Source organism: Watersipora subatra, chromosome 5, assembly GCF_963576615.1.
Source record: "Watersipora subatra chromosome 5, tzWatSuba1.1, whole genome shotgun sequence".
In the NCBI taxonomy this organism is placed as follows: Eukaryota; Metazoa; Bryozoa; class Gymnolaemata; order Cheilostomatida; family Watersiporidae; genus Watersipora; species Watersipora subatra.
In genome coordinates this window covers 21,138,779-21,166,561 of record NC_088712.1, presented here as the reverse complement: position 1 = coordinate 21,166,561, position 27,783 = coordinate 21,138,779, and the positions used below count along the sequence as shown (strand labels likewise).

Genomic DNA, 27,783 nt, shown 5'->3' with positions numbered 1-27,783 from the left:
AATTTTAGTTACAAGTTTCAAGTTTACTAAAATACGTACTAAAACTTGCTTTAAGTATGTGTTTAGTAAGCTAAATTTATTTAAGTTAAATTCAGCGTTTTTGTTACACGTCTGTCTCGAAGGTAAAACTCTCCACAGTACCTAATGCACGTAGTACATTAGGTACTGTGGAGAGTAATGTCACATTTTCTTGCAGATCATACCTACAAAATGCAGTAAAGTTATTGTAGGTAACTATAAATACTAAGGTTAACATATTGTTTTGTTACTATTTTTTAATGATGATGATCTTGATGATTTTTACCAGGTGTTTGCATTAGATAATTATAATGGCTTCCTATACCACTCTATACGTCTATACGATATTTTCGCCTTATGATGTCAAAACTGAAACAAACTAAAATTGTATAATTTTGTATACCTAATAATTTTTATTGTAATCGTAGCAAAACAGACCATATTTAGCCATTACTTGCTAATTATTTTACATTTAAATTTGAACATCTTTACAGCTTTGTTTTTTCCTCCTAATTTATTTCAACAAAACGTTTTTTTATGGTATGAAATTTAAAAGTTAGTTGTTTGAAAAAATTTGAAGACCTTTACGGTTGTTTTATTTTTTCTCTTAATTTATTTGGACTGCACAAAATACACTTTTCTCCTGATATAAAGTTTGAAAGTTAGAATGGTGAATGTTTTATATGTTAAATAAACATAGATTTTCTGTCCAAAGACTTTTTCATTACTCGTGCAATGCCGGGCATTCACCTAATATACACATATGTATATAATATACTCACGCTACAGGCAGTACTGTTTCGGCTAGTTACGCCTCATCCGTGCAGCACAGAGTAGGCAAAATGTATGGTATATACGTGTATATATACACTAGCTGTACTACTGGTGTTGCCCGAGTCATAAACAAATCTTTGAACAGAAAATTGATTTGTATTTAACATATAACAACATTTATCATTCTAACTTTCAAACTACATATCATGAGAAAAGTGTTTGGTGTAGTTGAAATAAATTAAGAGAGAAAATAAAAACAACTGTGAAGGTTTTCAAACTTTGTCAAACAACTAACTTTTAAACTTCATATCATGAGGAAAAGGTTTTGCGCAGGACAATAAATTAAACAACTGTAAAGGGTTTCAAACACCTGTAAATTTAAAATTTCATAACTTGAAAGAAGTGTTTCATTGAAATAAATTAGAAGGAAAAATAAAAATGTAAAGGTGTTGAAATGTAATGTGAAATCATTAGCAAGTAATGGCTAAATATAGTCTATTTCGCTACGATTGCAATCAAAAATTATTTAGTATACAATTATATGATTTCAGTTCGTTTCAGTGTTTGCATGCAAAAATTGGCATGTAAGCTAATATCGCAGGCTATAGACTTACATAGAGTGGTATAGAAACCCACAGTCATTATCTAATTCAATCACCTCCTAGTAAAAATCATCATAATTAAAAATAGTACCAAAATACTATGTTAACCTTAGTAACTATTAATAGGTACCTGCAATGACTTTAGTGAATTTTGTGGTTATGATCTGCTGGCCCTAAATAATATAACATTACAATGTTATGAGAGTTTTTACGTGGAAAGTTTTTACCTTCGAGACAAACGCGCAACTAAACGTATATAATATCAGTACACAAATCGCTAAATTTTAAGTTTGAGATAACTTATTGTTGATATCGTGGAGTGGAATAAATTAGCCCTATCTAAAAAAAAACAAAGAAGCATCGCGTTGCAAAATTAGGTCTTAAAATATTTCTTAACAGAGGCATCGTTACGCGTGGGTGCAATGCTAAAATAAATAGCATGCGCATGGGTTATGGGGTATATGAAAGGCCTCATTGGTACAACGTTCTAGCTCAGTGGTAGTGTGTCCGCATAAGTTACTTGGTAATATATTTGTTGGGAGTTCAAATCCACCAACATGTGGAGTTTTAATATCTAGATTTTAATAGCTATAGCCGGAATGCAGACAGACTTTGAGAACTATATGTATTATTACTTATGTTATAATATATATTACATAAATTATAACAATAAATAATATTTATTATTTAACTTTAATATAATATATATATTATAATAAAAAAAATTATAATATATATGATTTATATACTACTTAGATGAGTAATATATAAATAATATATTATAATAGTATATTAAAATAATTATAATACTACATATAAAATATATATTATAGATATTATTATTTATATTATATATAATGACATAATATATATTATATTGTATATATATGATATACATACACATGTACATACATGAATATACGTATGTACTGCACAAGTTTATATTATTCACAGCGTCATACTTTTGTAAAAGCCATTTCATAAAAATGAAGTTACATAAATATTGTTCATGTTTACACATATTTTCGGTGTTAATAGACAAACCCATGACATAGAGAATCTTCAGGACCTTCCAAAGGTCAATCTCCCTAGCTGCTCAGTTAATTCCAAAGAAGAACAAACGCATACTGCTCTTTGTGACGTTTGTACAGAGAGTCGTGAGCTCGCAACAGTTTTCTGCAGCGACTGTTCTAAGAACTTATGCAAAGAACATGCCCAGGTTAGTATATTATTACATATTGTTGTGTCTCTTAGACTAATAGTGTCTTTCAATGCTTGCTTTCTCTTCACAATGATTTTTAGTAACTTTTACGCTAACTCTATCATTACAAATTGCTAATGCTCATTAATTATATATTAAACTATGTGTTTTATATATCTATATCTACAGATATAAATCTGCAAGTTTATCTGTTTGTCTGTCCAGCTATAGCGATTAAAATCTATCAATGAAAAATTTGTAGCAATTGAGAGTTTAGACCATTGGTTCCCAACTGGTGGTCCATGGACCCCTAAGGGGTCCACAGGAGGTTTTGAGGGGGTCCACAGGCTGGTGCCAGTATTGGTTTTTCTAGCTAGTTATTTACAGCTATTTCTGTCTTGTAGTGATTGGATTAATGATATAAAACCCTAAAAGGATAGGCGACGGCGATCATATGGGCAGGGTTTAATGATCAAGCTCTGTTGGGATTGTGCTAGCCTGGGTTTCGGGGCTAATCCAATCTCGCGAGGTGATCGCGTTGTCTTGTTAGGTTTTTGGGTCCAGACTTTTATCACTTATGTGCATCAATCGCTGGGTAGTACCTGATTTCTGGTTAGTAGTACAAAACAACAAAGCCTCTAACCAGCAAACACGAGATTCTCTCTCTCCGTCTTCAATTTCAGCGATATACTAAGATCCATGGAAAATAAAACATTACAATTTACAATGCATTGTTATAAACACCATATATTATGATGTTTATAAAGGGGTCCGTGACTTTTAGATTATGAGCTCAGGGGGTCCATGGCTCCAAGGTAGTTGGAAACCACTAGTTTAGACGGTCAATGCAAAAGATTTGATTTGGGTGCCACTCGTTCACAAGGCGACAAGCTAAGATTACAAGCTAAGATACAAGACAAGATTCATTGAGCGATACGAGTCATTATCTGGGTTAAAATACACAATCAGTGACTCTGCGCAACATCACTAAAGCTTGGTCTCAGGGCTCTTATTACCGTACAGGATGAATTTATTCGCGGAGTTATATTTCGCCAAAATTGTCTTTTCATGCATATTCGCGGATGAATTTATTCGCGGCTAAAAACTGCCACTCTCTAGGAAAAGTTAATTCTATTGCAGCTAGTAATAGAGTTATTCCTACGCATGCGCACACCACGTGTTCCGGTTTATATTTAGCTTACAACTTCGAGGCGATCATGCTAAGCTACGGTAAACACTTTTTGCTGCGTCCAGAGGTTTTCACGAATATTCATCGCTTTGGAAGCTGTTGATAAGCCAAAACCTTGTGGTAAGTAATGAGTTTTTTTTAAAACCATTTACTAAATTAATAATTGAATTTTACTTTATTAAAACGCAATATTTATTTTTTCCATCCCTACCGCTTTGCTATTCGTTTTAGTGTGAGAAAGAGTCCAATAATCTACACAAACCATTGGCAGTAAAGCTAATAAACGCAGACTGCGCAATGGTTGGTCATCTACCCCGTGAAATAAGTATAGTAAGCAGCTTTTTCATCATATCTGGAGGTACAATGACTGCAAGGGTGGTGGATGTTATTCCTAGAAGGTCACCAATCATTCAGGGATGTCTTGAAGTTGAAGTGACTGCAGCTGCTAACGAGGATAATATATCTGTTGTAAAAAAGGAACAAGAATGCCTTTACGATCACAAACTTTTGGCCAACCAGCAGAACGTTGCAATAGTAAGCCACAAGGAGAGTTCTGATGATAACTTCCTTACTAGTCATGTAGTAGCGAGAGAATCGCCTTTAACATCTACCCAAGACAGTGACAGCGACAGAGCTGCTATTACCAAAATAACTAGTCAGAGAGCACCATTACACGCTAGTATTCACTTATCAAGAGTACTAGTTTAATTTTATTGCTAGACAACCGCCATATAGACTAAACTGTTTATATTTACTCCATTCATCGTTTGTAAAATTTTATTTGTACACTAAGTTTGTAATAAATTATAATATATCTATACATGAAATAAAATATATAATTTAATCATGTTTGCTGCAGCGATATCAAGGAGTTGTTGTCAATGAAGGGGTCTAGGTTGACTGGTTGCTTCTCTGCCAATATTCCTGCCTTGATGAATATTACTACTTGTTTCTAGTTTTCATAATCGGAGTACGTTGTTTCATTCTCAATCTGCCGTAAACACAAAAAAGAAAAAATATTAATAAGTGTTACGGAAGTACAAAAACAATGGCTGAAGTACATAATGAAAGCGATCAGTTTTTAAACAAAATAATTAACTAATGCAGTTAGTTATGGAAAAACGTATCTGCACTGCAAATCAAATACATACCATAATGTCCAGATCAGAATCATGATTGTCCTCAACTTCGACAAAAGAGATTGATGGAGTTGATTTCAATGTAAAAAGACTAAGAGAGATTTTTTTGTGATGACGAAGCCATGCCGAATAACTTGTGAAAAACCTTGAATAATTTTGTAAAGTTTGATGCAATGGCAATAAAACTCGAAACCCGGCGATGATTTTAAAGGTTGACTTGCAACAAAATGCATTGGCAATGGTGTTAGCTCAAAGCCCAGGCAATGATTTTAAAAATGTTTTGGAACTCAACTACGTTTAGTATTTATATTAAAAACTAGCCTAGCGACTAGTTTTCAATTTGATGCAGTAGTTATTCTCCCTTGTGATTAAAAATAGAACTAATTATTCACAGAATTTAATAATTCGCGGAAATGACTGTTCGCGAAATCGTGAATTTTTATGACCAACGAATATTTTCATCCTGTAGGGTATTAAGTTTCAAAATATGGATACGAGCTTACTCAAATTAGTCAACTGCAATTACATCTCCTGTTACTGTTTATAAGCTGTTTATAATACCCGTGCAACGCTGGCCATTTGGCTAGTATAAATATGAATCTGAACATTTGTCTTTTGGTCGTCTGTCTGTCTGTCCAAGTGTCCAGTTATAGCGATAAAGTTTTAGGATTGAAACATTTGCTTCACAGAGGAAAGCGACCATAGAATATAACATTCATAATAATATCAATAGAATTTCTTTGCTATTAAAGATGCACACCTTGCTTCTTGGAGAAGAGCATGAGGTCACTCCTGCCCAGTCAAAATTGTCACAAACCCAGACATGCCAAGAACATCCAGAAAATATCTTGACTCTGGCTTGCCGAGCATGTCATTCCATGTTTTGCTCTTCTTGTTCGACTGAATCGGATTGTGAAAGTTCCTCAGGTAACAGCTGGAAATATTTGCTTTATTTGTAATGCATGCTAATAATCCATTACTATAACAGAATGGAAACATACACCTAGTTCTTATTAAGCAATAACATATTTGGTTTGTTTGGTCACAAACAAACCAAATATGTTAAATTCTCAAATTCTCATGCACCTTTTTTGATATACATGTAAGTACAACCAATGACTGATTACATAATGGCTTTAATGTGAATGAGGGTTTGTACAGTTTGAAAAATGATGCAGTGCACCCTCACGATACCATCACCCTGATATATGATTTTTTCACCTTACGAAGTGGAACATGGTGATTTTTTTTATCTCACCATCCGAATCTTATTTCACCATACGAATTGAACAAAATTTTTGACGGAGTTCAAATTTGGCAGTTGGTGTACTTATTACGCGCATCAAAATAACAAAGACGCCGAAATCCTGTTTGCCGAAAATATTTTCACAACACCTGTAAGAGACATGATGACCGATTTTCTCTCAGTTCAGCAATTCTCATGGGTAAAACAGTAATACTTTCCTTTTAGAACCAGTAGCAATGTTGGAATTGAGATCTCTTCAAACAGAAGGTCAGACAACTTCTTTTAACCTGTTAATAAAAATCCATTTCATTATGTAAACAGCATCGTTCGGATTTTTCCACCGAATTAAGTTGAAAAGGTTTTTAAACAGGTTTGCTAAAAATTATAGTGGAATCGAAGACAGAAACTGGTAGGTGGTAAAGTTTAGTGATAAAAAGTTGAAATTCAGTAAAATAGTCAAAGACACATATTAAAACTTAGCTTTAAGTGTGTGTGTTTAGTAAGCTAGACTTATTTGAGGTGAATTCAAAGTTTATGTTATACGCATGTCTGTCTTGAAAGTGAGAATTCCTATGGTACATATGTAATGCACATGGCACATTATAATGTTACATTTTATTGCAGATCATAAGGTTTGTAAAGCTTGGCCTATTGTACAAAAAAAACTGATTTTAATAATGCAATTATTATTTATATATTACTTAATGTAATAATATATAACACAAATATACCGATATATGTATATTACTTTCATATTTTTTATGTACTGCCCTTTTTGTTCCTCCTATCGACGAGAGTCCTGTCGAAGATTTGAAGTGATGTAAATCTAATTTGAAAAAGATAGCTGATTGACGTGCTTCAGTTAAATGCCTTTTTTGGGAGTAAAAATGAAGCCATTTCAGGAAAGGAAACAAAACTATGACACCTTTAAACAAAATCCTGAAACATTTTTAGTTTTATTTTAAAGGTTGGCTTGCAACAAAATTCACATTACAACTCAAAACCGTGAAACTTCCACAAACTGAAGCCTTCAAATTTTGCAATGAAAAAACTTTTAATGACTGCTAAGAAGCATTCTGGCCTAAAAATCTATGCAAACATTTCAGCTTAGAAGTCTATGCAAACATTTTAGACAAGAATTCTATGCAAACATTTTAGCCTAGAGGTCAATGGAAACCCTTTAGCCAAAACGTTTATGCAAACATTTCTGCCTAGAAGACTATGCAATCTAAACAATGCAAACTCCATACAACAAGATCTCCGCAAAAACTGCATTGGAATGTTTTGGTTTATCATAGCTATCTGACTATCTCACCTATGACAGCTATAGGAACTATATCAAGAAATGACCAACACTTAATACCTTACAGAAACGGATGCTCGGAAGCACTCGATCGTTGACGTCAACCTCCTAGCGGAAGAGTTACGGGAAAAGATGCGCACTGAATCAATAGGCCTTGCTGACCGCATTGAATTGGTGTGCTGTGAGGAAAAGTTGATACCAACCAGCTTAGATGAGGTAGAGAATAAAGTCTCTCAGATGATCAGAGCAGTGGATATGGCAGCCAACAGAAGGGTAAGAATAGTGATAGCTTCAACATTTTAAATCTGGTTGCCGCAAACTTGAATGAATGAATCACGGAATTCAGCCAGCTGTCTGTTTGTTCACATGCAGTTTGGTAAAAAGTGAGGTCAGCACTTTGAACTCTAGTAGAAAAATCTGTTCATATTTCTCATTAACTATAAAGCAATATTCTTGTAACTAACATTATTTTTGCGGCATAATAAAAGTTAAGTCCATTAACTTTCTCAATTTATTTACTTTTCATTTTTATGCTAAGGTCTGATTCGTCAAGAAGTATTTTAAGTACTAATAAGTGTTCTAAGTACTAGTAAGTGTTCTAAGTACTAATAAGTGTTTCAAGTACCATTAAGTGTTCCAAGTACTAATAAGTGTTCTAAGTACTAATAAGTGTTCTAAGTACTAATAAGTGTACTAAGTACCAATAAGTGTTTCAAGTACTAATAAGTGTTCTGTGTACTAATAAGTGTTCTAAATACTAATAAGTGTTCCAAGTACTAATAAGTGTTCTAAGTACTAATAAGTGTTCTAAGTACCAATAAGTGTTCTAAGAACTAATAAGTGTTCTAAGTACTAATAAGTGTTCTAAGTAGTAATAAGTGTTCTAAGTACTAATAAGTGTTCTAAGTACCAATAAGTGTTTCAAGTACTAACAAGTGTTATAAGTTCTAACAAAGGAATATTTAATATCATCTATATATATATAATTCACAAAGTATGTGGATCTGTCTGTCATTCTGGCTATAGCTATAGCGCATGCTGATTGTTTTACCGATGCGGCCACGCGTTACGCCGCCCCTGTTAAAAACATTTTCCGTAAGGTTCAATTACTATATCAATTCCTTTCATGCGGACAATTAGAAGTACTAGTAGCGTCGTATTCAAAGTTTTGATGGATAACTTCTGGTGGAACAGTAGCCTTTTTTATACACACATACATGTACTTCTATGCAAGAATTGTTATTATTAATTCTACATATTCAGGACTTTTATTTTGGTTTCTCAGTTCGTATTAATTGTATCATTAATCGAATCATCTTTTATTGTAATCGTAGCAAAACTGACTTAATTTAGCTATTACTTGCTAATTATTTCACATTTATATCTACACCTTTTTGTAGTCGTTTTATTTTTTCAATTTGTTTGATCTGCATGAAACATTTTTCTCATAATATGAAGTTTAAAAGTTGTTTGACGAAGTTTGAAAACCCTTAAAGTTGTTTTTATGTTCTCTCTTAATTTATTTCAATTACACAAAACACTTTTCTCATGATATGTAATTTGAAAATTAGAATGGCAAATGTTGTTATATGTTAAATACAAATAAATTTTCTGTCTGAAGACTTTTTTATTACCTGGCCAACGCTGGGTTGTACAACTAGTTTACTATAAATAACAATAAAATTTTTAGTTTCATTAGAGTTTGTGTTTTAGGTCAACTGTTTGTCACATACACTGTTTTTGGCCTAAATTTATAACTATTATTTTGTATTTCTATTGCAAGATTCTGGATATTCAAAACAAATCTGCGTCTGCAAAAGACAAGTTGAAGTTTTTCTCAAAATCAGCTAAGAAAGAAACACTCACCCGATCTACAAAGCTGAAAACAAAAAGAGAACAGCTTCAAAGCTTGCTCCAGTTCATGCATCAAATCTCATCTAATTCACCACAGTTAGTGGTCGCGGCTCAGCACAAGCTTTCTGCTATGTTAAAGGAAAGTGATATCGGCTCAGTTGTAAGGAGTCTTGTCAAGTATTCTTCCAACGCATTGAACCAAAACGGTATGCTAGCAAAGCTCTATTTTTAGATGAAGGTGATGTGAGATAAGTTAGGAGAGTATAGAATTGAGATAAGTCAGGAGAGTATAGAGTTGAGATAAGTTAGGAGAGTATTGAGTTGATATAAGTTAGGAGAGTATAGAGTTGAGATAAATTAGGAGAGTATAGAGTTGAGATAAGTTAGGAGAGTATAGAGTTGAGATAAGTTAGGAGAGTATAGAGTTGAGATAAGTTAGGAGAGTATAGAGTTGAGATAAGTTAAGAGAGTATAGAGTTGAGATAAGTTAAGAGAGTATAGAGTTGATATAAGTTAGGAGAATATAGAGTTGAGATAAGTTAGGAGAGTATATAGTTGAGATAAGCTAGGAGAGTATAGAGTTGAGATAAGTTAGGAGAGTATAGAGTTGAGATAAGTTAGGAGAATATAGAGTTGAGATAAGTTAGGAGAGTATAGAGTTGTGATAAGTTAGGCAAGGATAGAGTTGCGATAAGTTAGGAGAGTATAGAGTTGAGATAAGTTAGGAGAGTATAGAGTTGAGATTAGTTAGGAGTATAGAGTTGAGATAAGTTAGGAGAGTATAGAGTTGTGATAAGTTAGGAGAGTATAGAGTTGTGATAAGTTAGGCAAGGATAGAGTTGAGATAAGTTAGGAGAGTATAGAGTTGAGATAAGTTAGGAGAGTATAGAGTTGAGATAAGTTAGGAGAGTATAGAGTTGAGATAAGTTAGGAGAGTATAGAGTTGTGATAAGTTAGGAGAGTATAGAGTTGTGATAAGTTAGGAGAGTATAGAGTTGAGATAAGTTAGGAGAGTATAGAGTTGAGATAAGTTAGGAGAGTATAGAGTTGAGATAAGTTAGGAGAGTATAGAGTTGTGATAAGTTAGGCAAGGATAGAGTTGAGATAAGTTAGGAGAGTATAGAGCTGAGATAAGTTAGGAGAGTATAGAGTTGAGATAAGTTAGGAGAGTATAGAGTTGTGATAAGTTAGGCAAGGATAGAGTTGAGATAAGTTAGGAGAGTATAGAGTTGAGATAAGTTAGGAGAGTATAGAGTTGAGATAAGTTAGGAGAGTATAGAGTTGAAATAGGTTAGGAGAGTATAGAGTTGAAATAAGTTAAGAAAGTATAGAGTTGATTTAAGTTAAGAGACCATAAATACAATGTATTTTTATAGAATTAATTGCCCAGACATATGATATTTTCAACATACAAAGCGAATATCAGAACATAATATGTATATCGGGGTTTGACTATATTTATGAAATACTGATTTAGTCAACTTTGCAATGTCTGAGCATGCCTATTACTTGTGTTAAATGTTTACAGAAAATGTCTCCGACCAAGATGCAACTCATTTCCTTATATTGTCACCACCAAACACACTTAATTTTGTTACATCTGCGACATCAGCGAGCCAGATTTTGTGGAACTCTAAAGAACAACTAGTTAGTGCCCATGAAGCAAGTGTAAGAGTTTATGATAAAGACTTGGTTCATCTTCAATCATACACACCGAGTGGCCATGTCTTGTCTCTCATTCAGAGCAACAAGCAGGCACACCTAAGGGCTTGCCCTGAATATTTAGCTTGGATAAGAAAACCCGCAGCCATTTCAGCTTACGAGCAACAAAGCTATACGGCTCATTTGGAAAGGTGCGATGAAGTTTTCAACACGATGCGACAACTCGACTCTCGACCATTCTCCTTTTTATCATTACCCCCTCAATCAATCAAAATGGTGATTAATTTACAGAATTCGGATATTCTTATTTTGGACGAAAATAATTTTGATATTTTCTCTTTAAATGGTGATCTGCTCAGCTCTTGCACATTAAATGACATATCTTCACCACAAGAGATCACCGTCTCTTCAGATGGAGGTATCCTACTACTTGGTACAGATCGTTTGTACAAGTATCAACAACCTCTACCTTCAAAGACTATGACACTCTTGTGGAAGTCAGACACACTAGATCGTCCCTCAGGAATCTGTGTCGGCTCTGATGAGTACATCTATGTTGGACGCCTTGGTGGACTCTATGTCCTTTCTCCATTTGGTGAGTATTATCAGATTATAACATAAGCTTGGCTGACATGTTTTACCTTAGTTTTAGGTCGCCATCCTGGCTATTTAAAATTCCGCCTCTTTTTCAACAGAGTTATTATTATAATAATTTTATATTTCAGTCAAATATGGCCCTAATTGCTACCGTGATTCCTTACCGTTATTTCATCATATAAAAGGTAACATAATGCTTTTCATCTACTCTTTGGCTGGAAATAACGGCGATTTCAAAGCACACAATTTCAAATATTGACTACAGTGAGCGGAACTTTTACCAGTACAGTCAAACCTTGGCGAACCCGGCATTGGTAGTAGCGGCGAAAAGCCGCACGATTAAAAAAAAGATACAAAATATAACTTACCGCATCTATGTACAAAAATCTTTCACATATACACACAACACAGTTCGTATTTATCATTGTTCGTAACACGAGTGTTCACAAGTAGGTAGCGTCGGTATAGTCCAACCTTGACATATGAAGTTAATACGCTTTAATATTAGCTTCGCGTGTTGAAACCAGCATTTCTTTGTGCCAATATTCCTGTGAGAGTTTTTGGTATTTCATTGACCGATAAATACTTGAAGTAATCACAGGTCTTTAAAGGTGAACACTAAATTTTAGTTGATTTTATTAGAAATTATTGGTATTTTTCTATCATTTGCAATTATTTTTGATGTTTGAGGTGCTCTGACTACCAGGATGTCTTGAGATTAAACTCGACAAAACTTGATCACGGTCAAATTTTGTCGATTTTAATCTTGAAACATCCTGTCAGTCAGACCACCTCAAACATCAAAAACAATTGCAAATGATAAAAAACTACCAATACTTTCTGATTAAATCAAGTAAAATTTCATGAAAGTTTATCTTCAACGGCGGAGGTATCAACACATGGTTGACATACTTCTCTTCTTGTGTGTCATTCTACAGCTTGGTTCAGTTTATCTCTGATGCCTGACTGATCTTTATACAATGGTTTGTTTTAGGTAACATCTTGAAAGTCCTGACTCACCAATACTTGCGGTCTGTGAATATATCTGATATAGCCGTGTCTCCTTCAGGTGAACAGATTGCTATAGCCTGTGGTAATAACGGTCTTAAACTCTTCAACCTGTGTAGAGCTTAACCAAACAGAAATGTAATACTAACAGTCTAAACAGTGAATCATCACATCCTCATCGATGTCAGTAAATGCAAAGAGTCTGTAAAGTTGCACACCCTAATCCTTAATGTTTACATTTCAATGTTTCATAGCTTTAGATTGCCAATATTATGCAAAAGCTGAATTGATACTGTCTATATTTACAAAATATCATATTTTGCAATTTTATTGCTAAATGTTGATTTTTGTTTTAAGCTTTTAACTTTTCAGTTTTGGTAAAGTATAGTTTTGTTTATAAGTTTTCATGGGTTTGCATTTTGAGACTTGCGTTTGGAAAAATGGTTTTCCTTCACCGTTGGGTGTCATTGTTCGTATTACTATACATATTATTACATTTCGATATTTCATAGCTTTAGATTGCCAATATTATGCAAGAGTTGAATTGGTCCTGGTAGAATTTACAAAAAAAACGTTTTGGCAATTTTGTTGCCAAATACTGAGTTTTGCTCCTTGTTTTTGACTCTCTAGTTTTGGTATATCGTACTTTTGTTTATAAGTTTCTTTGTGTTTGTGTTTTGAGCCTTACGTTTGGAAAATGCTTTTCTTCCACTGTTGGGTGTCTTTATTCTTATTGCTACATAGTTTTACTTTTTACTTACGACAATAAAATATACAAAAACATTTACAATCACACTAGGTTTGGCAGTTGAAATGAAAGCTTGAGTTTGCTTCACAGGAAAGGCCAACTGAGACTAAAGTCTAGACGACATAAAATGATCTGCACCCAAAATAAATGTAAAGCTAGAGTGTAAAACTAGATTAGGCCGAACGTATCTAAATTAGATAATCACTAATCAACACACAGTGCTGTAGCCTGTATAAATACAAATACGTGTAATAGCAACGAAGAAGTCTGTTCATTCTACAGATCTTGACGTCCACTTACTTGTGGCATACTGCATAACTGCTACACCAACAACCTTCTTGACTTCCGTGACGGCTTACAGTCACAATAGGGAAACATCGACAAATCTGAACCTAGACAAAGGTTGGCGCCAATGTCGAAACTTCGCCGCAAATTTAAAAGTAGACGACAACTCCAAATTAATATCACAGAAGGCGCGCAAATTCTTGTACACTGTATACAAATATACATTGTAACCATATATAATAAGGATGCAGAACAATAGCCAATCACTTTCATATTTTATAATATTTTATAATATAGTCAGTGGTTCCTACATGGTATTTAGGCAAAGATTTTAGAGCCACATCTAACTAGACATTCATTTAAAGGTTCACTTGCAACAGAATTCATATTACAGTTATTTGGTATCAAAAGATTCACCATGTCTTACTCTGTTGTGTTGTAGGTGCCAAATTTGTAGAAAAGTGATTACAAGCTCTTAAAAGCTCAAAAATGAAAAGCGGCCGTAGATTGGAATCTATTTATTTCTCTGACGTAGCCATGAAATTTGGTTAGTCTTGTCACGTGATGTTCTCATGTGAATTGAAAGGCCAATAAAAAGCTCAATATAAAACTTATCATAGCACTAGTTTATGACAAACACTTCGGGTTTTACCGAAGACCCCGTATCAAATATAGATGCTCGCTACTTTACAGTTTTGTTTCTGCCTGGTCTAAGCGGCAAGTCGTAATCTAATCATGTGACCCAATACTTCGCAAATAATTTTTGCAGCTTTTTTCGATTATCACAGCTGACCAACAGGCTCATCATAATTATAAGACAACGATATGTACTCCTTCGAGGTAAGGCTAAAAAAGTAACTGAATTTTTACGATAAGTTATAAGATATCAGTGCTAAAAGTGACAGCATTACAACGACAATAAAACAGACGCCTAAGAACAATAGACATGGTTTTATTGAATGCGTGAAGTATATTTGTGAAAGTATTTCGACTAATAAGGTTACATGAAAGTGTAAACAGAAACCACTTTTCACAATTACGTCACATTTGAACCGTTTTGTAAAGAGAATCCAAACTACGACGGTCTCGTGTGGCTGCGATTAACTGTTTGTTTTTGAGTTTTTAAGAGCTTTTAATTACATTCCCACACATTTGGCACCTACAACACAACAGAGTAAGACATGGTGAATCTTTTGATACCAAATAACTGTAATGTGAATTTTGTTGCAAGTCAACCTTTAAGTAAAATGATATTGAACTGAGTGTGTATTTAAAAATTGCACTGACTTGTAGTAGATGTCTAATCAATTTAATATATCTGTATTGTAACCGTAATATAAAGATTAAAAATTTCCATTCAAAATGCTTTAATTCTGTTTACAGACAGCTGTAACTCAAACACTTTCTGAATGCGAGAACGTGCCCTGCCTTCACTGAATATAGTACAAATGAAATACAACTGACATTTTTGATTTTATTTTCAAGTAATCTATTATCACATTAACATCAAGGTTGTATAACAGTATCTTATTAATTCTATGTATTTATTGAGTTGTTATAACTACATTGTAGCACTACTTTAATGTAATAGATGCAACATAATGTATGTTGCATATCGTCATTACACCAATAAACATTGTTCATAGTAAAGCACTAATTTTTCATTAATTTGACTATTTCAGCTATTTGACACTAATGTTCAGTTCCTGCTGTAGGACTACATGTACATGTAACATTAAGGTTGTTTGAGAATGGTCAACAGACAGCTTAGTTTCAAAATATTATTGAAATAGTATGAATTCTAAAAGCATTCATAGTACACAAAGGAGACATATCTAGAGAGGGAGACATAGATGAAGAGAGAAGTCTCCCTCTAGATAAATAGAGAGACATATTTAGAGAGGGAGACATAAATAAAAAGAGAAGTCTCCATCTAGATAAGAAGGAGACATCTCTAAAGAGGGAGACATAGATAAAGAGAGAAGTCTCCCTCTAGATAAAAAGGGAGACATATCTAGAGAGGGAGACATAGATAAAGAGAGAAGTCTTCCTCTAGATAAAGAGGGAGGCATATCTAGAGAGGGAGACATAGATAAAGAGAGAAGTCGCCTCTAGATAAAGAGGGAGGCATATCTAAAGAAGGAGACATAAATAAAGAGAGAAGTCGCCTCTAGATGAAGAGGGAGACATCTCTAGAAAGGGAAACATAGATAAAGAGAGATGTCTCCCTCTAGATAAAGAGGGAGACATCTCTGTTTGAAATCAAAGCGATTCTAACAGAAATCATAACAAAAGAACTAAGTAATTATATGATTACTCTGTCCAATGCATAGAAAAACTTTATAAGTTACAAATTTGAGTAAAACTACTCAAACTATTTACAAAAGATTAAGAGACAGTTCAAAGGATTATGTTTCGTGGAGAAATTGAAACCATATAAAAGTGCTCAATTCTAATACATCATTATTTTACCATGGATTTTCGAAAGAGAAAAGCTTATATTTTCCCGTGTATTGTTCGTCATTTTGAAGTTAGATCTCGCCAGCAAGCATTTACTTGCGATAACTGTAATAAATGGGTGCGTCGTACATGTACTTCAATCAGTCTTTAAACATACAGAGCTGCTACTAAAGAGGAAACCACTATTCACTGGAGCTGGATAAATAATTAGGAGTACATATCATTGAGAATTATGAGCACTGGCACCAATACGAGCATAGCATAACTGTTGGGACATTACAATGGATAGTCAGTGCATTACATGGCAAATGATATTGGCTATGTCATTATACATAGCTGGTTATTTATGGAATAATTACAGATTACTTTTACTTGTTTAATGTATAATTTCAGGATAATACTTTTGCTATAACAGCTCTCTATACATATATATATATATACTTGGGATGTCTCTTACCAATTCATTGTAAACTCAGTACTGGAAAAAAGAACATTACAGTGAGAATACAACACTGTAATTAATTTAAATATATATTGCAGTGAAAAAGAAATATGCAGAGCTGAGACGGACATGCGACCAGAATATTATGTATTGAATAGAGGAAGTCGGAAAGGAAAAGACTTACTTGTTAGCAAAGAGGGATTTAGCTACGTAAAAAATAAAGAAAGATTGACTCATAGAGGAATGGTTATTTATTGGATATGTTCGGTCACAGGATGCACAAGCAAGGTAAGACAAAAATAAACTGGATATATAAAAGAGAAAGTTCCTCACAGACATGGCGCTGATAAACATATAGTTTCAAAAAGACAAATGTTTTCAGAGGTAAATTTTTACAATGGCAATAATTATTGTCTTTGAACTAAGAATGCTGTCAATAATTATCATTCACTCATACTATAAGACCTGCTCATCCAAATAATTTGAATTTTGGGGTACATGACCTAAACATCAATGACTAGTCAAAATAACTATACTGATTGTGATTTCCACATGCATTGTTGAGTACATACTGTCATACCACTCAGAGAGTATATTAGAATGTTTTTTACCTATAGAAACATAATCGTCAATTAAGAATCATACATTTTTGTTACAGCTATTTTTGACAGAAATACCAAAGAAATTCCTAAAGGCCGACATATCATCTGATTGCAGCAGAAACTTGATCTTCGCATCGGATGAACAGCTGAATCTTATGCGGAAGGCAACCACCTGGTACGTTGACGGGATCTTCAAAGTGGCTAAGAAACCCTTTGTCTAATTGTTTTCGATGCATGTATATGTTTCACGGGGAACTGCAACAAAACAAATTCCAGCATGCTTCGTTTTGATGTCAGGAAGAAGGCAAATTATATTGCGATAGGTTAATACAAGCATAAATATAAAGCTCACAATTGGATGCAGAAATTGTGAAAAACTTGAAAAACCACTTGGTGGTGAAAGAATGCATGACTACAATATAATTGAACTTATTATATTATTGAACCTATTATATTAATCAGTATGGTTAATATTGTATGTTTGTAAGAACTCTATGAATTTATGACCATATGTGAGCTTTAAATTCTTGTTTTTAAACCAGAAACATCAATAATACAGTTGATATGTATGGATACTCTTTTAACATTACAATAACATTTATTTGTTTAGGTACTTTAAAAATTAGCATCCTTGAAAGACTATCCACCAAAAGTTTAAAGATTTGTAGCTGACTTCGAGAAAGGTATCTTATCATTAACAGTTGGTAAAATTTAATCTGAATATGCTTGAAAATTTAGACTAGATGACAACATGGCAACATTTGTAATTATTTTCCTTCGATGTTAATAGTAATTTAAATGTATTTGTTTCAGGTTTATGGAAGGCGATGAGAGATTGTTTTCCTGGTATAAGAGGACAAGGATGCCACTTTCGTTACTGCCAAGCAGTGTATAGACATGCAGGGCAACTTGGACTTATAGAAGACTACAAGGAGCATGGGTCAACAACAAGAAAGATTATACAGAGTGTTTGCCCTGCCACTGTTGCCAAAAGAACATATTGATGGCGCATTTGAAATTTTAACAAGGAGAGTTGCCAATTCTACTGATGAGTATTTGCAAGAGTAATTATATTATGTTATATATAATTATAATATAATATAAGTATAATATAATTATATATTATATTAAGTGAAAGAATCATGGATAAATAACAATACTTACTCAGTAAGTTCGTGGTCTTTATTTCGCCAGGTCATCTGAACTAACAATGACATTGAGGGATGGCACCATCGGTTGAATGCATTATTGCCACCTGAACATCCCAATATGTATCTACTAATGGGAATTTCAAGTCGAGAAGCCCACCTCAGTAAAGTCTATACTGATCTGGTTGTGGATGAAATGTTGACCAGAAAGCAACGACAGCTATCTAAAACAAAACACACATATGTAATTAGACTGTGGAATGAGTATGAAGATAAAACGATCAGTACGACCATTTGTTTTTTATAGAATATTCTACCTGAGTTTTAATTCTATTATGTTTGTATCAAATAGTAACATTTTTATACAACTCATTTTTTATCTCCACATAATATAACATCAAAGTTAAGCATTGTCTATTTCTCTATTATATACTCTGTAGAGCATACATTTATAAATAAAATTGAGACCACTCATGAAATACAGTAAGTAGAGTGTTTTAACCTTCATATATGATGCTTATACATCCTAAATGCATCAGACATTATTGCTAAATTACCGCAACTACTGTGAGATAATTTATTTACAAATGCTCCATCACCCGTAATAGTAAAGACATTTGTTATGATACGAGTGGAGTATAGTATTAGGTTACTACTATACTCCACTCGTATCATAACAAAAGTCTTTATGAGAAATACGGATAAAAGAAAAAACAACTTCCAACTAATGCAAATAGCTTGCCTCTTGTACATTTATTTATACAGAAAAACATAAATAATTTTACCTGTACTGTACACCACCAATATCATAGTGATAGATCATAGTGATAAAAAAATTTAAAACCCCAAACTAGAACTAGCCTAAAATGGTTATCTGATGAAATATATTGGCCTAAGCTAAACGAGTTGTAAATTGATAGCATGCCTTAACATACCCTACAGGATGAATTTATTCGCGGAGTTAAATTTCGCGAAAATTGCAATTTCATGCATATTCGCGGATTAATTTATTCGCGGCTGAAAACTGTCACTCTCTAAAAAGAGTTAACTCTATTACGTCTAGCAATAGTTCCTACGCATGCGCGCATTGCGTGTTACGTTTTCTATTTAGCTTACAACTATGGGTCGATCGAGCTAAGCTATAAATTTTTTGCTGCGTTCAGAGGTTTTCACGAATATTCATAGATTTGGAGGCCTTTCATGAACCAAAAATTTGTGGTAAGTAATGAGTTTTTTCAAAACCATTTACTAAACTAGTTGAATTTTACTTTGGTTCTTCGGTAAAACGCAATATTTCTTTTTTCCATCCCTACCGCTTCATTATTTGTTTTAGTGTGAGAGAGAGATTTTTCATCATACAAGCAAGCACAATGACTGCAAGGGTGGTAGATGTCATTCTTAGAAGAACACCAATCATTCAGGAAGGTCGGGAAATTGAGGTAGAAGTGACCGCAGCTACTTACGAGGAGAATATGTTTTAAAAAAAGGAACAAAATGCCTTTACGAGAACAAATCTTTGGCCAACCGGCAGAACTTTGCAATAGTAAGCCACGAGAAGAGTTCTGATGATAACTTCCTTACCAGCCATGTAGTAGCGAGAGAATCGCCTTTAACATCTACCCAAGACAGTGACAGCGATATAGAGCTGCTATTACCAAAATAACTAGTCGGAGAGCACCATTACACGCTAGTATTCACTTATCAAGAATATCAGTTTAATTTTGTTGCTCTAGACAACCGCCATATAGACTAAACTGTTTATATTTACTCCATTCATCGTTTGTAAAATTTTATTTGTATTTGAAATATTTTATTTGTACACTCAAGTTTGTAATAAATTATAATGTATCTATACATGAAATAAAATATATAATTTAATCATGTTTGCTGCAGCGATATCAAGGAGTTGTTGTCGATGAAGGGGGTCTAGGTTGACTGGCTGCTTCTCTGCCAATATTCCTGCCTTGATGAATATTACTACTTGTCTCTAGTTTTCGTAATCGGAGTAGGTTGTTTCATGCTCAATCTGCAGTAAACACAAAGAAGAAAAAATATTAATAAGTGTTAAGGAAGTACAAAAACAAGAGCTGAAGTATTTAATGAAAGCGATCAGTTTTTAAACAAAAGAATTAATTAATGCAGTTACTTATGGAAAAACGTATCTGCACTACAAATCAAATACATACCATAATGTCCAGATCAGAATCATGATCGTCCTCAACTACGTTATTAGAGATTGATGGAGTTGATTTCAATGTAAAAAGTCTAGGAGAGAGTTTTTTGCGATGACGAAGCCATGCCGAATAACTTGTGAAAACCTTGAATAATTTTGTAAAGTTTGATGCAATGGCAATAAAACTCGAAGCCCGGCGATGATTTTAAAGGTTGACTTGCAACAAAATTCACACTAGAGTTATTTGGTATCAAAAGATTCACCATGTCTTACTCTGTTGTGTTGTAGGTGCCAAATGTGTGGAAAAGTCATTACAAGCTCTTAAAAGCTCAAAAACGGAATGCCGCCGTAAATTGGAATCTCTTTATTTTGATGACGTAGCCATGAAACTTGGTTATTGTCTTGTCACGTGATGTTCTCACGTGAATTGAAAGGCCAATAAAAAGCTCAATATAAAACTTATCGTAGTACTAGTTTATGACAAACACTTCGGGTTTTACCAAAGACCCTGTATCAAATATAATTGCTCGCTACTTTACAGTTTTGTTTCAGCCTGGTCTAATTGGCAAGTCGTAATCTGATCATGTGACCCAATACTTCGCAAATAATTTTTGCAGCACTTTTCGATTATCACAGGTGACCAACAGGCTCGTCATGATTATCAGACAATGATATGTACTCCTTCGAGATAAGGCTAAAAAATTAAATGAATTTTTACAGCCAGTTATAAGATATCACTGCTAAAAGTGACAGCATTTACAATGACGATAAAACAGACGCGTAAGAACAATAGACATGGTTTTATTGAATGCATGAAGTATATTTGTGAAAATATTTTAACGAATGAGGTTGCGTGAAAGTGTAAACAGAAACCATCTCCCACAGCTACGTCACATTTGAGCCGTTTTGGAAAGAGAATCCGAACTACGACGGTTTCGTGTGGCTGCGAGAAGAAAAGACAATGCATACTAAGTAAGGTCTAATATACACTACCGTACAGCATTATATGCACGTATATCATTATTATCGTAGTATATATATATCATGTTATCATATCAAGCAATTACCATATAACTATATACAATACACTATACACTTTCAAATACAGAACCCACTACCAGCCACAATATGTCCTGTATTTTTTGTTCATCCATCTGGCAGCCCTAGGACCGACCCGTTTCGAGATGGGACCAACCGTTGTTGATATACAAACTCATCGACGGTCCATAAGGTAATTGGTCCATCGGACAACTAAACTTACAGAATTAAAAGTCAAAACTACAAGATCTTTCAAGAAGCAAGATCAACGAGTGCATTCACAGTGAATGGATACAGCAGTGGAATACACAACTCACGAATGGTATGTGCCCATATGGCCTACTCCCTACTCTGACTCCGGAACATTTGTTCCAAAACCCACTGCCATTGAATGGCGACAGAAAGGATGTTGGGGCACTGTGTGACCTACTAACTGGTCATATCAGGCTCCTTTCCTTCCAATACAGGTTAAATTTAACATACACTTCAATATGCACCTGTTTGATAGAAGAAGAAACAGCGAATCGCGACATGAACCTCTGCACAGACTATGGTGTCGACAGAGCCTATACTAACCCATTGACAGAAAACTCGAAATCCGTCATCTCGTTCTTTAATCTCACAAAAAGACTGATGTTCTAACAATACTCAATTCAGATGATAGAATATAAACCTCAAAAATTGCCAATCTAATACTCATACGATCTTTATTTTCAAGTATCATTCTATATATATTATTATATCGTTACAATTTTATATCATTATAACACTGTAAAAATCTGTACAGGAACAATAACACTGTAGGTTGTATTTATACACTTTCAAATATTAACCTTTCATCTTGGCACGCAAATTGGGAAGCATTATCGGAGCAGTTTCATTTCTTACGTACTTTCCGCCGCTACTAGGAAGAAGCTAACACAACTAAACTTTACCGGTGAGTAAAGGTATTTTTGATTTATATCATAAATCATAGTACAAATGATAAATATAGAAAGACTCATTATTAAAGAAACTGGATAGGAGAAAAGAAGGATAGGTCAAGGTCAAGATGGCGACAGTTGTCTTTTTTTAGACTTGCCTAAAAATTGGACAATATTTTCCTTCCTTTGCTCATAAACCTTTCATACTAATACTACAAAAAAACACAAAATATTTTTTTGTAGCTTAAAATATAGCCTTGACTAACTTAATATAACAGGATTGCATGAAACACAGGAGTATCAGGTCTAAAAGGAGGTCAGGGAGCCTGCAAACTTGTAAAGCTGGCCAAGTGGTATCCTGGCTGAATAGCCAAATACCAATGTTACAGTTGGTCTTAAACTGCTTGATACGGTTCAACCTCTTGACAGGGTATTTTCTGTGTTGAGTGCTACAATCCAAAAGATAAGTATAAATAGGAACAACATGATAGAACCTAAAACATTTTATGATGTGTCATCCTATGCACAAAAACTCCATCCACCACACAGTTGCCCATGCCAACTAACTCATGAATATTTCAACAATCATGTGTTTGACATAAATAAAAATGAAATATGTGTAGACACTATTCTTGCTCTAGAATCAACACTAAAAACATCTGAAAACTACACCAAAGTTGCTAGAAAGCAGTTTTTGATACTAGCTCAAAAGTTTCATCCTGATAAGAATGAGACAGGGAACAGCGAAATATGTTCTAAAATTATGAGTATCCTAAACAAAGCATACCTATCCTCACATACTCAAGCAAAACCTGATTTAAACATCCTTCAAAAAGTAGTCAGAGGCAAAGTATTCACGTATATGCAAAATGAGTTGATCACATGCCAACACCAAGAGTGTTATGCTATATATGGCCACCCAGCCTACTTCAATAAATAGGTTCAAACTTTCACAATGGACTGGAAACAAAAACCAACCAAGCTAACTAAACAGCAAAAATGAGTACAATTTGGGGATACCAAACACTCTCTATATGTCCTAGTATATGAAAATGGCACAGTGTTAATACAGGGGATTATGTCTCTACAATACTCAACAGAGCACATAGATTATTTAATCAAAACTATAGCTACTGGTGAACATCTTGACACAAACCAAAGATCTAAATGCTTCAAGCAAGCTATAGCAAACTTTAGCAACAAGCCATTCAACAATATACCCGGCAAAGAACTAACACACACAGTGAACCATAACAACGCCACACAATCTACTGTTATGACTTTTGAGGAAATAAACAGATCACTGAATAAACACCACACAGTTGAAGACACTGCTCATAGTAAATCAGCAACCAGTCAAAGCAGTCCTGATGAAGTTGAATGTCAAAGCAGTCAAAGCACAAGCTTGCAACTCCTTCTAGAAACAGCTTTGAGTAAAATAGAAGATCTTGAGAATACAATTGCAGCTATGCAAATAGAGAATGAGGAACACAGGAGTAAAACACAGGTACGTCTTGAGAACCTTGAAAAAGAAAACAAACAACTCAAAAGTAGCTTTGGCCCAAAGATTAGTAAGCTCATGCAACAAAATACCTCTGTAACAAGCTCAGCTCAACAAGACCAACCGACTTCACTGGGACCTAATCCAGATGATCATATAGCTACCCATGCAAATTCGGATGGTAACCAAAACTGGAACATAGTAGTGAGCAAAAATGCTAATCATACAAGATCAAGGAATCAATTTTCACATATAAACAATCATATTTCTCGCACCACGGACAAGCCAGGCAGAATTAAATTTCAACCAGAAAAGGTAGCCGTGATAGAAAACATAGCTAACCCTGCTGGATTTGCCTCTGATGACAAAGTTCGTAGAGAAATTGGAAAGCACATAGACAAAGTGATTATAGACAGAATCACTCGATCAACATTTAACCCAAACAAAATATCGGTGCAACTAGCCACAGAACATATGAGAGATGAAGTCATAATGCAATGGAAACCAGAAATAATGTTTGGTTCTTCATCAATTAGAAAACCCACAAAAGACAGAATAAATAATGTAGGCATTGCAAAAGGAGTGCCGCTTGATATGCAGACATTGAAAAGTTGTACCCAGACACCAAATTTCAAAGGATGACTAAAGGTCCAAAAAAAGAAAGACTCAGAACTATTAAGATATACTTCAAAAGTTCAGATAATCTAAACAAAGCAATAAACGAAGGTTTAAAACTAGAAAGTCAAAACCAGTATGTCAGAGTAGAGCAAATGGTATGGACACCATATGTTCGCCAATGTACAAACTGCTGGAGACTTGGTCATCCAACTGGCCAATGCAAAAGCAGCGAAGCCTGTCCGCATTGTGGCAAAGATAAAAGTGAGGGAGCACACATGACCTGCGCAGAACTTCCAAAGTGTCGAAACTGCAAAGGTTCACACAGTGCTGACCAAAGAAATATCTGCCAAGCTTTCCAAGAAAGGCTAGTCAAATTAATAAACAGACACAACCAGATTCAAAATGGCGACTAAAATCTGTCAGCTAAACATAAATGGTTTATCAAACCGCACAATTATGGCTCTAAATGAATATATATGGAGCAAAGATTTTGACATAATTTGTCTATCCGAGACAAAAGTAGAATGTTTGTCACCTACAGTATTTACCGGCAGAAAACATATAATAAAACCAAATGTTGAAAACCCCAAGCAACGAGGTGTTGCAATCATTACAAAAGAGCACATAGAGATGACTAGATACCCTGATCTAGAACCTGCCTCAGCAGATATGCTAGTGTGTATAACTAAAATTGGAGGTCATCAATCAGTAGTCTGCTCAGTGTACTCTCCACCTAATAATCCAACCAAATTAACAGAAGTAATCCAAGCAATTCAAGATATATTAGGAAAAATGACACTCCTAAATGCGGAAAATTTATTGATTATCGGGGACCTAAATGTTCGACATGAAGCTTGGGGAGATCATTGCCACAATGGTGCCGGAAAAACCCTTCTTAGTGCTATCAGAAACTTTAAACTAGATATTATATACAAACATAACGCGCCAACATTCCTCTGTGACAATGACTCTAGCCACATAGATTTGTTTATTGCTTCTGAAAACATAACAAAAGTCATCCGTCAACAACATGCAGACAGTTCTGATGAACTGTTTACAGGAGCGCCTTGTAGAGGCCACATACCAATCATAACAGAATTTCATACTCACAGGATCCCTAAAGAACCATTGAAGTATTTCAAATAGGGCAAGGCTGATTGGAATGGTTTTGGCGCTATGCTAGAAGATCAAAGTCGAAAGTTCTTGGCAGATTTTACTACTGCACAAGATCCAATTGAAATCTGGGAAAAGTTGAAAAATATCATGATCTACTGCAAAGATTCCTACATTCCATCAGGTACTATGAATGCACACAACAAACCATTCTGGAACAAAAGGCTATCTGAGCTATCCAATCGTCTTCGGCAAATAAAATTACAATACAAATATCGTTCTTCATACAGCAATGGAGACCAGCTGGATAGTATTAAAAGTGAATTTAAAGAAGAGCTAAATAGAGCACAACAAACATATGTAGAGGAAAATACGAAGCAGCTAAATGAACAAAACAAAGATAAATTCTGGAAAAACTTTAAGAATGTTTTCTATACTAAAGAAGACAATCAAATTGGAGATATTCAAGATGATAAAGGGGCAATATTAACTGACGACAAAAGTAAAGCTCAGCATCTTTTCCAATACATATTTGGGAAAGCAGATGCAAACGACACTACTGTACTTGATGAAGCACTTCTGCCACAATCTTTTTCCACCGAGTATGCAACTCATTCAAAAAGACTTAACAATCCTATCACAATGGATGAAATATCGAAGGCTATAAAAGCACTCAAGACTTCAGGCAAAAGTGCTGACTTCGATGGTATTCATCCTAAGATGCTGAAACAAAACAATAACTTCTTTTTCATTGCCTTACACTGTCTCTTCAACACAATCCTAAAAACACACACCTGGCCCTGGAGCATTTCAAACAAAGTTATTTTTATAAAAAAAAGCCAGGGAAAAACTGCTACAATTCAGCAGGTTTATTCAGACCTATAACCATTAGCTCCCATAATGGTAAAACCTTTGAAAGAATATTAGAACAAAGGCTCCGAAATATGGTAGAAACATTAGACATACTTCCCAGGACACAATATGGCTTTAGAGAGGGAAGGAGTACCCATGTATATCTTCTGCAACTGATTACGGAAACAACACAACTTTTAAAGAACAAAAGACATTGCTCGGCTCTCTTCCTAGATCTGCAAAAGGCGTTTGACACAGTTGGTCACCAAGAAATGATATACAGATTGAAAGATTTAGGAGTTAATGGAAACTTCCTCCAAGTAATCTCTTCTTTCCTAACAACTAGAGAAATACAGTTAAAAGTCAACTGTTACCTGCACACCCCTGTGAAATGTGAGGTAGGCCTCCCACAAGGAAGCGTACTATCACCGCTCTTATTTATTCTTTACATAAGAGATATGCTGCAGAATGTGCAGGGAACAGGCTTGCAATATGCAGATGACTGCACTATTCTCATGTCTGGTAAAGACTCAGCAGAATTGCAAAATATCTGCCATTATAACTGCCAGCAAATTCAAACATGGATAAACAAATGGAAGTTGAAAATCAACTTTCAAAAAACAGAACTGGTAGTATTTAACGGACAACTTAATCCACCATCTATGGGATCAAACACCATTCAGATATCAGGCCACTCTAAAGTGCTTGAAATAGTTATAGACAAAGAAATGTCGTTCAAAAGACAATACGGTAACAGCATCAGAAGCTTGGAACAAAAAATGAACATGCTGAAACGCTTCATATACTCAGGCCTCAAATGTAGTACTGCGAAAAGTATTCTCACCCAAGTTATATTGCCTAAGTCATTACATGCAGCATATTTATGGGACATTACCAAGAAAATAACAATATCACAACAGTTAAAACTAATTCTTGGAGCACATTTTAATCCTCCCACAGAGTCTCTACACTTACTTATCAACATTCCACCAATAGATCTACTCTACACAAAACAAAGACTCTAACTGATGAAAGCCTTAAGCAAAACTAAGTGCACATACATTCTGACTCACACTCCCAAGAGTCTGCTCACAAAAATGTTCATAGCAGATGCACAAAAGATTGTCCCTAGAGGAACTAATCTAGATGACATCAATCCAAATTTTTTTTCAAAAAATAACATTAAAAAATGCATTCAACGGGAATGGACACGCTGACATGAAGCATAAATGGCAAACGGACTCTGTCCTTACGGGCTTATTTCACATCTACCCATTGATCACTTGA

The 27,783-nt window shown here is 34.5% G+C and overlaps 2 protein-coding genes across 2 annotated transcripts in view; both read left to right on the top strand.

Annotated features, from left to right (window-relative positions):
- LOC137396632 (uncharacterized) overlaps positions 1-9,558 on the top strand; it is a 55,532-nt gene extending 45,974 nt beyond the window's left edge. Inside the window, exons 2-4 of the mRNA XM_068082950.1 lie at positions 5,676-5,850; positions 7,540-7,745; positions 9,256-9,558. Of these exons, the coding sequence (XP_067939051.1) occupies positions 5,676-5,850; positions 7,540-7,745; positions 9,256-9,558 (684 nt within the window). The remainder of the gene's footprint in view (positions 1-5,675; positions 5,851-7,539; positions 7,746-9,255) is intronic.
- LOC137396592 (uncharacterized) overlaps positions 1-12,787 on the top strand; it is a 57,163-nt gene extending 44,376 nt beyond the window's left edge. Inside the window, exons 3-4 of the mRNA XM_068082906.1 lie at positions 10,855-11,583; positions 12,580-12,787. Coding sequence (XP_067939007.1) covers positions 10,855-11,583; positions 12,580-12,719 — 869 coding nt within the window. The 3' untranslated portion in view covers positions 12,720-12,787. The remainder of the gene's footprint in view (positions 1-10,854; positions 11,584-12,579) is intronic.
- The last annotated feature ends 14,996 nt before the right edge of the window (positions 12,788-27,783 follow it).